Raw genomic sequence first — 13722 nt, forward strand, 5'->3', positions numbered from 1 at the left:
TATTATATTGTATATTATACATTATACTATTATATTATATAATATCTTGTATTATTCAGTAGAATTATTATATTAAATTATTTACTAGTCTGTATATTATATTATATATTATACTATTATATTATATATTATATTATTATATTGTATATTATGTGTTGTACTATTATGTTACATATTATATTATTATATTGTATATTATACATTATACTATTATATTATATAATATCTTGCATTATTCAGTGGAATTATTATATCAATCTATATTACGAATCTGTCTATTATATTATATATTATATATTATACTTGAAATTACTCTGTATGAATTTATGAGTATGGATAATATTTACATTTTCAAACAATGACTCGTAAGAATTCGTCGATAATAAATCATCGGGTATTTATTGCATCATGTGATCCATTATTTACCGAAGATCGATCACTGCCTGTGTTGATCTACCGGATCAATTGTTATCCGTCAGAAGAAATTGTAGCGAAGGATTTTATAAAATATCGCGAAACGGCAATCGAGGCTTTATGCGATATTTATCGATGAAACGATAAAAAGAATCACGGGACACGGTTGCATCAGCTCCCGTCGCTTGTACATGTGACTGGTAATTCGCTAAAGACTATGAATACTACTCGGTAGTGTAGTATGTAAATATTTGTCCAACTTTTTCGATTAATTGTCGTCGAACGATAACGTAGATAAGTATTTCTGCTATCTTGGAAAATCTTGGAGACTTTATTCGTGTACTGTGAGATCATCTATGCACACAGTGGATCAAAAAAGTATCGACACGCCTAATTTTCTTGCGGAAACAAATAACAAATTTACAAAATATTTTTGCGGAAACAAATAATAAATTTACAAAATTTGTTTCCATAAATAGTATAAAAAATAACGGTAGTAATTTAATTTAATAATGAGCTATGTGTGACAATGATACAAATTCGGAAACCATAATAAATACTTTTCGCAGCTCTGTCACTTATTTTAATAGAGTATAAAATATTTTTCATGGCTTAGAGACCTTCTAATATTTACGAAATTATATTTTGCAATTTTTCTATCAACAATCGGCCACTAAATCTGGAAGCACGCAAGTGCGTCAATATTTCTCTTTTGACTCGCGAATTTTTTTTGAATTTCTTGCGAGTTTCGCTTGAAACATTTTTTTTCTTTGACTCTTTTTTCCTATAATAGTTTAGGAGATAGTTGCGTGATTGGGTCGCTTCAAATATCTACAGTGGGTGTAAAAACTATTCGTACAGTGACTAGTCACGACTAAAACGCTGAATAATAATATTTATTAAACAATATTTTTTAAACAAATATGATACACCTATTCTCCAAAGTCTCTAGAACAACAACATCAAATTATCAACAAAAAAATATTCATATTGTTTATATAAATGTCAAGAAAAATGAACAAAGTGACAGAAATGAACGCGTAATAAGTATTCGTACAGTTCTATTGTCATTATCAAGTGTACAAGTAATTTAAACATTTACAATAAAAACAACAAATAATTGTAAAATTAATATTTATAATTAGTATTTAGTTGGGTTTCCCTTTGATTTTATTATTACAGCTAGCCTTCTAGGTATTGAATTTACCAAATTAGATGTGATTTTATCAGTGACGTTACTCTATTCGTTGATTAGAGCATTTTTTAAGTCTATTTTAAATGAAATTATATGTTTTCGAATTGCTCGGGACAGAAAGTTCTTTCCCAAAAGGGAGTTTTTGATCACTTTTAATAGGAGTAACGAAATAGAAATCACCTGAAGAATTTATTTAGCTCTGAGAGTACCAAAACAAGCTAGGATTTTTTTGAAATTATTGGAAACAGACAGTTTTAATAATTCCACTGTTACTAGTGTTACTACTTGAAATAAGTTGCGGATGATTCCTCCAATATTTCTTCGTTTTATTAATTTTATTAGTAATGTTTAACTGTTAGTGTCGCAACACTATAATGTAACTTTATTACGAACCGTAACTGATATTTTCTTCTTTGGCACCAAGCAAAGAATTCGCAAAATTTTTCGTTTCATCACGTTTAAAACACGTTCTAAATCTAAAGATCAAATTTCAATAAGAAAAGTTTTATTTTAACTGCAATTAATTTTTTCCCCCCTCTTTGTACTGTGATAGATTATTTATGAATATAGTAATGTAAATTATTTATAATTAATTTAATTATTTATAGATTATTATATATGTAATTTATTTATGAATATAATAGTTTGTGTAACTGGTACAACATTGAGCACAATCGAATTTGTATTTATATTTTTTTCATTTGCAAGGACTCTTTTACTTGGTTCTTGTTTTTCCGATAAAGTAAAAATAAAGATGCATCGATAGAAATAAAAAAAATCAGGGCACTGGGGGTTAATCTACAAGTATGAATCACTGGTAAACTATTTGTCGTGTTAAAAAGATGATTGAGATAAAAAGTAAATAATCTCGAGGGGATCGTTAAATGAAATTATTTAATTTTTAATGAATTGTCGATGCTTCTCGATAAGTCTCTATAAAAAAATTATTATCCTTTGTCGAAAAGTTGTTAGTTTAGGAGATATTTTAACTTCACTATTCCATAAATATTTATTATAATTGACGTCTGAAAGTTTCGTATGGCTCTTCAGAATCGTCTTTTATTTTACCTTTTAGTACAAACATAAAGCTTAAAAAAAAAAAAAAGAAAATTGTAGCAAAATAATCAAAATTGGGAAAAATTGCCAAACAACGTATTTCCCAAGTATTATTTCTCGGAAAATTATCTTTATCGACGTAAAGTTATCTTTTTTTACAACATGTATGAAAATTTTTGAAATTGTTGAACTGTGTCCTCTTCTTGTAATTTAATTTTTACAATATGAAAGAAATATTCACTCTCTTTATGTTGATAAAAGGATTGAAGTGCTCATTCTATACAAAAACACACACACAGATTAGGAATAAAGAATTAAATTATTTTTAGAGAATTAATTAACATTTAAGAATTATAAATGCTTATATTATAACTTCAGTTGTATACTGAGGTACTTATTTTTAAAGAATTAAGTAACATTTAAGAATTATAAACGCTTATATTGTAACTTTAGTTGTATATTGAGGTGCTTCTTCTATACAAAAAGAAAAACACACACACATACACAGATTAGGAATAAAGAATTAAATTATTTTTAGAGAATTAATTAACATTTAAGAATTATAAACGCTTATATTATAACTTTAGTTGTATATTGAGGTGCTTATTCTATACAAAAACACACACACACACACACACATACACAGATTAGGAATAAAGAATTAAATTATTTTTAGAGAATTAATTAACATTTAAGAATTATAAACGCTTATATTATAATTTTAGTTGTATATTGAGGTGCTTATTCTATACATATTATATTATAACTTTAGTTGTATATTAAGGTGCTTATTTTTAGAGAATTAATTAATATTTAAGAATTATGAACGCTTATATTATAACTTTAGTTATATATTGAGGTGCTTATTTTTAGAGAATTAATTAACATTTAAGAATTATAAACACTTATATTATAACTTTAGTTGTATATTGAGGTGCTTCTTCTATACAAAAAGAAAAACACACACACATACACAGATTAGGAATAAAGAATTAAATTATTTTTAGAGAATTAATTAACATTTAAGAGTTATTAACGCTTATAACTTTAGTAAATTTCTAGCTTAGCAGTTTCTTCAGAGCAAAGTTGGAGATTTTTCCAGGACTGTTATAGTTTCTATGCAGACGATCTGCTAACATTCGTCTTGCTAAATTGATAAAAAAAAAAAAAAAAAAAGAAAGAAAAATAGCCAAAATTGAAAAAAACCCGCTAAACTAGAAATTTACCATAACTTTCAATTGGGCGATATTTCAACTCGAAAGATTGTTATACTACTCTTTCATTTACAATAGTTATGATCCTTTTAACACGTGATTGGCAATTGTGCTTTGATACAAATTTACGTTACACTTGAATGTAATATAATTCTGCGTATTTTGCTCATTACTTTAGTTTCTGTTCGACGAACTTTACAGCACGTGGTGAATTTTGTACAACTTTGTCGTTTTCGGCGTCGAAAACGTTATTATTCCCCGATCAGCGTATCCAGGACGCGCGACAAGATTCAAATTCTGTTCGAAATTTCCAGAGAAGTTTCAAGGAGATGCAAAAACGAAAGAAAAAAGGCGGCGAAGAACGACTCGTTGAATTTCTTCGTGCCGAAATCTGAAACTAAATGCTGGTAGAAATATCTTTGGTAGAAAACGAATTGTCATATTCTTCATTTTTCAATTTCTGCACTTTTTTTTTAAAAGATTTTTAGTTTGACGAACGAACGCACGAAATAAGTTGGAAAATGTTTCTTCGATGAAATCAAAGTGCGTATCAGTTTGAGCAACTGACGAGGCACGTCGATATTTTAACTTTGTTATTTAAAGTATGGAAATTTGACAACATAGAACTCGAGCTTGATCGATTCATCCGTTGTTTCGAAATTCAAAAGATCTACTTACGTATGACCCAACACGATCCCCTCGTTTCATTGACATTTGGATTGGAAAATTGAACAATTAAAAAATTAATCCTAAAATTCTGAATATTTAAAAGCTTTCTGACTCTGGAAAGTTTTAAAAGACTATTAATTGACTGTTTAATCGTTTCGAGTATGAAAATTCGGAACGTGATCACATTGCATGCTAAAAGTAGAAAAAATTATTAAAAGCAATTGTAAATATTTAAGCAAACTTAAAAGCGAAAAGGCTATTATGTTATACTTTTATTAACTGTACTATACGTGTATTTTTATTATTAACTGTGTACCAACGTGTATCTTTATCAACTATGAATTATGCGTAACACGTTTCTATGAATAATAATAAGTGCGTAAAGTCACATTATCAGAAAATGTTAGAATGAGGGAAGCGCGTTAGATTATACGCAAGTAGATCCTTTGAATTGCAAAACGACGGATGAACTGGTCAAGTTCTCCGCAACGCTCAAGTTTTAATTTATGTCCCACGCGACAAGGGAGTCAATTAAAGTTCTAAAAGGAATCGGTACGTTGTTCAATTTTAATTATCGTCTAATTGCATCATGCTGCATGTTAATAGCACCTTTCTCTGTCTCTCGGATATTACAGAAATTTATCGAAATTACTCAAAATTTATCTAATTACTTTACATGCTAATCTCGATGAGATTGAAACTCTTCTTCATCAATTTTTCGGATATTACGAAAAATTCATCTGAGACAGCACACGTTTGCTCCACTTTCGCAAAATGTTTTCTCAAATGATACTTTTACTAATTTTCTTAATGGATTTTAGTACAGTCGAATCTCGATAATCCGCAAAGGAAGACAAAAGATTCTTCAAGGTTTTGTCTTACCGAGTTTAACAAATAAAAGAGATTTAACAAACTAAAATTCAATTTGTATTATTTATATTATATTATATTATATATGTTATATATTATAATTTTTATTTGCATTATATTATATTGTAAATTTATATATAAAATATATATACATACAAATACATATTATATATTATAAAATTAGGGTGATTCCTAAGAGATTGAAGAAAAGTAATAAATTAATAAATATCAGTAAATCTCATTAGTATATCTCAAGAATGGTAAGAGACTGAAAAAAAAAAATTGTAGACCTGTACATTATAAATTTGTGGAAACAACGGTAATAAAAATATCGATGCAGATAATTTCGTCGTTTATTAATTTGACAGAGTTATAGCACTTGAGAAGATCAGTATATAACATTTTCTTTAAATAAGATTATAATTTTTATTTTTGAAGTAATTTGAAGAAAATGCAGTGTATTTGAAACACTATATTGTATAAGTATTGTGTATATATATCATTTTAATTTACAAAATTAACGTTTTTATTGAACTATATAACTTCAAAAAGAATTTTTCAATTATCTATAATTTCCAAAATCATTATTTTACTTAAACTATTTCTTGAAATAATAAAAATACTAATTTTTCACTTTATTATAATATTAAATTCATTTTTAATTTTATTTTTCTAAATTAATTTATTATTATTTAAAATTTCTTTTAATCCATTAAATCAATTAATCCACTTAATCTTTTTACTATTTTATATCAATTAATATTTATTTAATTAAACCATTATCACTATTATTTTTATATATAATTTTAATTATTATAATTAGAGGAAAAATAATTAGAGGAAAAATAATTTTGTTTTCATATTTTATTTGTTTAATTAATTTACAAAAAATTGTAAAAATTAATTAAAAATTTTACTATTTCGTATACATATGTATATTGAACAAAAATAATCTCGTTTCCGATACGGTAAATTTTACAAAATTAAAGATAAAATTTAACGATAGGAGACTGTCGAGCTGTATCGATTAATGTATAAAAAACTATTTAGTTTTATTTAAAAATTTATTTAAAAAAATGAATGTTGACATCTCCACAAATCTTTAATGAATTAAATGATAATGAATTAAAATGAGACACCCTGCAATATAAAATAAATCTGGTTTGTGACCAGAACGTTTAATCTTTCAATCATGCAGTTTTCTGAAAAATTTTCTTTGTTTATCAGAAGATTACGAACAATTTACTGACTTTTTTCATAAAAATTTCTGAGAATAAAGATAACGACTGTTATCGACGAAATTAAGAAAATAAAATGGATAAAAACTGTAATTTGAGGTGACAATTAGGTACAAACAAAGATTGTTCAATTTCAAAAATTGTCCAATAGATACCAATATTAGTTACTCGGTAAATAAAATGTAAAATGTGAGCCGCATTGTCGGCAAAATACAGCAGTATACTCTTCGACAAACTGTTGCAAAAGGAAGGAAGAAACGTCGCTGAAAGCCTTGCAAAGTATGCAGCTGAAAGAAAAAGGGGAAGCTAAACGAGATACAATATCTCAATTCTTCCAGGTTTCGCCTCGCAGGTATGATCATTTCACAAAATAAAACACTCGACACGGAACATAAACAACTTCCAAAACACTCGACGAAATTGCAACGCTTTTAAAAACTCGCGCACACGTTCATTTCATTCGCTCAAAAATTCTCGGGAGCGGAGAAACACGGAGAAATAAAGTGTTGATACATTCCCCATCAAGGCTTGTCGCAAACAGTGTCAAACAGTGTTATCTCGTAATTAGCGAGCTCCCGGGGCAAATCCAATCGCCGTCGGAACCGTGGAAATTCGTTTCCACGAGTGGTGAACGAAAATCGACGAGGCCGTGGAAAATCCAGGGAAATGTACTCGACGAAAATTCGAGTGCCGTGGATAGTTAAAGATGGCACCGGTTCTGAAACTTCGCGGAGCCGGTTTGGCGGAGTTTGAGCCCAAGTCGGAAACTTATCCTATTACGAGAGTTCCCACGGCGAAAGAGGAGGGTTTCGGTCTGGCGAACGAATGCCTGTGCAAGGCATCGGTAGCACCGAGAAAACGTGTCGAATTTACACCAAACGGGCAGACGCAAACTCCAGCGATAATCCTCCCCCCACTCCAGACTCCGGCACACACCACGGATACGTTCTCAAAGCGGAAACACGAGTGACCCGTCTGCAAGACCGAACAGTTCTTCAACTTCCTCGACGGCCAAGTGATTGGCAAGATCTTGAACGTTAAAACGGGCTGAGGATCGCCCCTTCAAAGTGCAAAACCTGTTTAACTTGAGCGTTATCGCGCTCGTGTTCCTTGTCAGAGTCACCGTGATCCGCGACATTTCTTGCTCGGAGTTTGAAGTTTCAAGTGTCGGATAATAGAAACGATGGCTCGGATTGTGGAACTATAGAAGAGACATGCACAAGTCGTATCTGAATTTATTACTGCAATGAAATATTTAACTAGTTGACTGCTACGTTAGATTGATTTTCTTTTTTTTTTTTCTTTTGCAACGCAATACATAATGTTTTAATTAAAATCTTTGTAACATTTTCATGTCGTTCAATTGGCTGTGACGTTCGAAATTTTTGTAATTGACAATGTTCGTTTTATTTTATTTATTCGAAACATTTGAAGCGCTTGATAATCGACGTGTTAATGGTGTTTCTCGTGTTATACTAAACGATTCTATATGACACGTTTCTCTATATTTGGTTTCTATATTCTTCGTAATTGCGAAAGAGCTTGCGAGACTTTGATTGATAATATAATATAAATATAAAATATAATATAAAAGATTGTAATATGAAAAAATATTTCGTTTCGTTTACGAGCGACAAAGTTGTTTTAAACACGATTTTTTTCGCGCGTAAAAAGAATAAACGAAAGTATACGAAACTGTATATGCTGAAAGAGTTCAAATGTCAAAAAATATGCCTGTAGTATTAAATATTTAAGTAAATCGAGCGAACATTCTCCGGCAAATAAATTAATTTCGACAGACAAACGCCATCAATTAACAATACGAAAATATCTCATTGCAATTTATTCAGTTACAATGTTAAGTATATGTATGTACTATACTTCAAAATATTGTCAACTATCGTATTTTAAACGTCGTTTGTTATTCTGTATGTCATGTGCACGTGTTTGGCATATTTAAGTACACAGTTGCATAATTTGTCATCACGTTTATCACGTTGGTAATTTTCTTAATCTTCATTGAAATAAAGCAACGTTTATGAAACTTCATTTATATTATCGACGAGCCGAGTAGAACGAAAGCAGTCGAGACATAATTTATTATTTACAGTGTTTTGTTATTCCTTTGGTCGCTAGTACGTGCAAGTTTGATCATTATAACGAAGGAAACCGAGCGTTCAACGTATCGAACGGTATCTTTCATTCTCACCCAAACATTTAATCGCATTTAATAAAGGAGATGAAACGTCCATCCAATTTGGAGCAAACCGTGAAACACACGAGTTAATTTGCGAGTTAATTTTTTCAAATGATAGTACGTTCGATCATTGAGTTTTGCTCGTATATATACAGGGTGTTGCACGATTTTTCGGGCATTTTTGATTGCGCGACAAAAAATGTTTTCTAGCTGGCTACAAAGTACAATATAAAAAATTCCAAAAACTTTTTTCCTCGATAAAAAATCAAGGTCACGTTGATTTTTTTTAAATGGCACCGTGTATTTTTCACTTTGCAGGATTGTTGCTTCTGAAAAAAAAAAAAACGAATTCAACGACCTACTGTACTATGACCTTCAGATGTCTTTGACTTCAGAAATTTAGGTTCAATCAACAGAAACTGTTGTTTATTGTAAATTTTTCATGAAAATGTTCTCTGAACCAGTGAGGATCAACTCTGAACCAGAAATGGTATCTGCGACGGTCAATTACACATTATTTGGATACTTACTGGTCGGTTTAACGGTCTGACACTAAAGTACAAGTTATGTTAATATTTTCTCATAACATTATTTTTCATAACATGACTTTCACCGCTTACAATCGTTTATTCTGCTAAAACAATTCAGTCTTAATCTGTCAGTACAAAACAAAGCATGTATTCTAATAGCGAAAAGGTAGATACGCTGCTTATGCTCGGTAAATGTGATAGAAATGCAAATATGTACGCTACAAAATTATCCAGAGAGACGCCAACCGTGTCCAAAAATGTTTTATAACATTGAAAAGTGTGCAAGAGCACACGATTGAAACAAGATAATTTCCGATATTAACGTTTCTCTGTTGATTAAACCTAAATTTCTGAGGTCAAAGACATCTCTTCAGAAGCAACAATCCTGCAAAGTCAAAAATACACGGTGCCGTTTAAAAAAATCAGTGTGACCTTGATTTCTTAACGAAAAAAAAAAGTTTTTGGAATTTTTGGAAACCAGAAACTGACTTCTTTTTTGTTCAAAACATTTTTTGTCAGTGTCTGAAAAATTGTGGCGAGAGTTACGTGTATATTAGCGAATAATTAGAAATGATCACAGACGCGTGCCTCTGCTCGTCGATAGTATAAATTTTATACTTAACAAAATAATGTTCAATATATTTTTATTAGATTCGATTAGAGTTGTTTATTCGTCGTAAACAAAAGACGTCCATCTTAATGGCTAAAGTCTTTCTGAGCGAAAAATCGAGGAAAGTTGAAGTATTAATATGAAAAATGGTGGTTATTCTATTCTAAAATTTCACGAAGCAAACACTTTTACCATCCTGATCAAAACTCGGATATTGAAGATTTTACTGCACAATTTACTATTGCCGATATTTTTATTTCGTATTGTCGTCAATTGAATGAAAAGTTTAAAAAAGAGAACATTGCCGTTAGCTTGGGCAGATTGGTCGAGAAATATCTTTCCGAAAGGAAACTCGTCAAATTTAACCCTCGCATAACGGTGGCTGGGTCTGTGGTGACCCGTTTGGAGTCCTACTTTGAGTGTGTCATACAAAGTTAGCTTGTATGGCTACGATTTGGTGGTAAAAAATGGAATCATATTACGTTTCCAATAAGAAATCAAATCGGTAACGAACGAGTCAATTCTGAAAAAGCAGTCATAGTGAATGGAAGTGTATTTCAGTATTTTTCATTAGTAGTATTCTTTAGTTTTGTAATATTTTTCATTTTTTTGTACTCTTCAATTTTTTTTTTTAGTATTTTTCACTTTTTGTATTTTTTAGCCTTTTAGTGTTTTCCATTACTTAAAACTTAAAGCTTCCAAATCTAAAACGATCGAGACGCTTCATTTGCACAGGCAATCGACAACAAATATAGCGCTATAAATGTAGCAGTTGTCACAATTTTGTTTGTGCGCAAACATAAATGCAATCTAACGTATTAGATACAACGAAAATAAATAATATTGTTCATAGGTGATAAAAGTAGCAAAAGGTGTTTTTATTTCCTGCTATCCTATTGTTATAACAATCATAATAAAAATACAAAAACGAAATAAAACTGAACCAGCTGCTAACGATTACGTATAGGCGTACATCGTTCCACTGAAACATGCATGTATATATATATATTCAGTAGCTTGGGTCTCGCGAGACCCGACCACCGGCCAATCATGCGAGGGTTAACACAGATCAGTTGCTAATTTTCTCGTTTTCTCGTTACAGGAAGATCGCTCTAGTCATTATCCTTACCAGAGCCGGTTTGGACTTGGACCCAGACGCCTTGAAGAAATTGAGAATCACCGTGCCGAAGCTCGGTCTAATTCCATGGGTTGTCGAAGTACTTGTTATAGCCATACTAACAAAGTATCTTCTTGGTTTGCCCTGGATATGGGGTTTTTTGCTCGGGAGTGTAATAGCTGCTGTTTCGCCGGCTGTTGTAGTGCCTTGCCTCTTCAGGCTACGTGCCAAAGGCTACGGAGTTGCCAAGGTAAGAACAAGCAATTAAATAATTAGTCCTTTCGTTGCTGCGTTTACAAGCCGCGGCGAGATTATTTTTTCTGGCCGCGTTTATGGTGCTGAAAGGATTGAACAAATAGTTCCAACGGGTCTGTTTAGAAAATTATACGTCGATTTTCGAATTATCACTATAAAAACGTTGCAGAAGCAATCGTCGATCAATTATGAAAATCAACGAATGAGATTGTTTTTATAGCGACAACACGAAAATCTCATTCGTTGATTTTCATAATTTGTCCGGTTGCTCCTTCTGATTCGTACTATTCTATAAGTATTTTTTTTTTTATTATGAATTTTATCTTGATTGTCTTCGTTGTCAACAAATTTTGTTAATTAAAAAAACACTTGCCACTTTCTCTGCAATTTTGTTTGATTCGAGTTACATTGTTTTGTTAAGTAATTATTTTGCTTTAAAATCGTTTGTTTGAGAAAATCCTGAAAAACGTGACAAAGGCTACAAAGTTTTGAAATGATTTGATGAATAATTTAGAAAATTACTAGAAATTATTTAGATTAAAAAGAGTATACATGTTGATAATTATTTTTAATAAGAATTTTTCTAAGAATGTTTACTTCTTTCTTCTTAAATTATTCAATTTATGCCATTTCAAGATTTCGGTTTACAAACAAGAGGAAAGAAAAACAAAATAAATTTTTCTCGTCGATTACGAATTATGAGTAAATCGCGATGAGTAAAATTTTTTATATAAATTTGTCTTGAAAATATAATTAAAAAAATAGAACTGTTTTTGTGATTAAATGGTACAGAAAGCATTGTGGTTTGAATATTTTGTATTTATTTTTATATCATGTGTCTAAAATTTTAAAATTTTTAAATTGGAATTTTTTTAAAATTTCCTGTACGAACAAATGAAACGTATTTCGTTCACCAATAATGGTTATTGGTGAGGTAATGAAAACATTTTTTCAGACACTTGTAATCGTTATTTGTAACAAAGTCGAAAGAATAATTGTTGTAGTACTTTGAATTTCAATAGTTCACTTTATTAGACTTTAAATAGAGATAACGAAATATTCTTAAATGTTCATTCGAAATTCGATAATATGACGAAAAAGAACAGCGAGTTTTAAGTTTTAAAACTTTAATCTTTAGGGTCGTGATGAATTTCGTTTAAAATAAAATTTTTCAGTGTTTTTACGTATGTGCGAATTTTTATAAGTTTCTCTTCCATTACACAATGTCGAAATAGAAAACGAATTCAAGGCAGTCAAAATACAAACTTCAGGCTTGTAAGTAGATTATATTTTATTATATTATATTATACTATATTATATTATATTATATTATATTATATTATATTATATTATATTATATTATACTATATTATATTATACTATATTANTACTATACTATACTATACTATACTATACTATACTATATTATACTATATTATACTATATTATACTATATTATACTATATTATACTATATTATACTATACTATACTATATTATATTATACTATATTATATTATATTATATTATATTATATTATATTATATTATATTATGTTATATTATATTATATTATAGTATATTATATTATACTATACTATACTATACTATACTATATTATATTATACTATATTATACTATATTATACTATATTATACTATATTATACTATATTATATTATATTATATTATATTATATTATATTATATTATATTATACTATATTATACTATATTATATTACATTATATTATATTATATTATATTATATTATATTAGATTACATATTAGATTCTTTTACGAAATTATAGCAGTAGATAACTTTTCATTTAAATTGATAGTGGTGCGAAACTGATAGTAATAAAATTTCTTTTCGAGAGTCGAAATATCCTACAAAACACTACGTATAACATCATTTTGCTCTTTTCGTATTCCACGTGCAAATACTCGATGAAACATTCGCGTTCAAATTCCACACGCAAGTTCAATTTTCCTCATCGCCGTGTGTTTATCTCGGCTAGAATAATTACTGGAACAGTTACACCGATGGAGTTTGCGACAGAAGCTACTCGCAGATAACGCTGCAATCTGCTCTAATCTGTTTTGAATTCTTCGAAACGGGCGACGTTACTGCCGAGTCGCGCGTCGCGGAATTTCACGTGTCGAATTAGCCCGTACCGCCGAACGACGGCCTCTTTGTTCTCGTTGCGTTGCAAACGCATTCATAATCAACGCGTGCAAAGTTGCATCCGTTCGTCGGCATCGTGGTGACACACGCGCGCCGTAAACTTGCCGAATGTAGCTCGACGCTAATTAAATTTCTTTCTGGGGCGCCGATGCAGTGAAATTGCGCGTGGCCAGA

General features: G+C 30.0%; 1 protein-coding gene across 1 annotated transcript in view; it reads left to right on the forward strand.

The window, feature by feature from the left end:
- The first annotated feature begins 7362 nt into the window (after positions 1-7362).
- Positions 7363-13722, forward strand: part of LOC122535116 (sodium/hydrogen exchanger 9B2-like) — a 147927-nt gene continuing 141567 nt past the window's right edge. Inside the window, exons 1-2 of the mRNA XM_043666344.1 lie at positions 7363-7538; positions 11096-11360. Of these exons, the coding sequence (XP_043522279.1) occupies positions 7363-7538; positions 11096-11360 (441 nt within the window). The remainder of the gene's footprint in view (positions 7539-11095; positions 11361-13722) is intronic.

Source organism: Frieseomelitta varia, unplaced genomic scaffold, assembly GCF_011392965.1.
Source record: "Frieseomelitta varia isolate USP_RPSP 00005682 unplaced genomic scaffold, Fvar_1.2 scaffold_150, whole genome shotgun sequence".
Taxonomy (NCBI): Eukaryota; Metazoa; Arthropoda; class Insecta; order Hymenoptera; family Apidae; genus Frieseomelitta; species Frieseomelitta varia.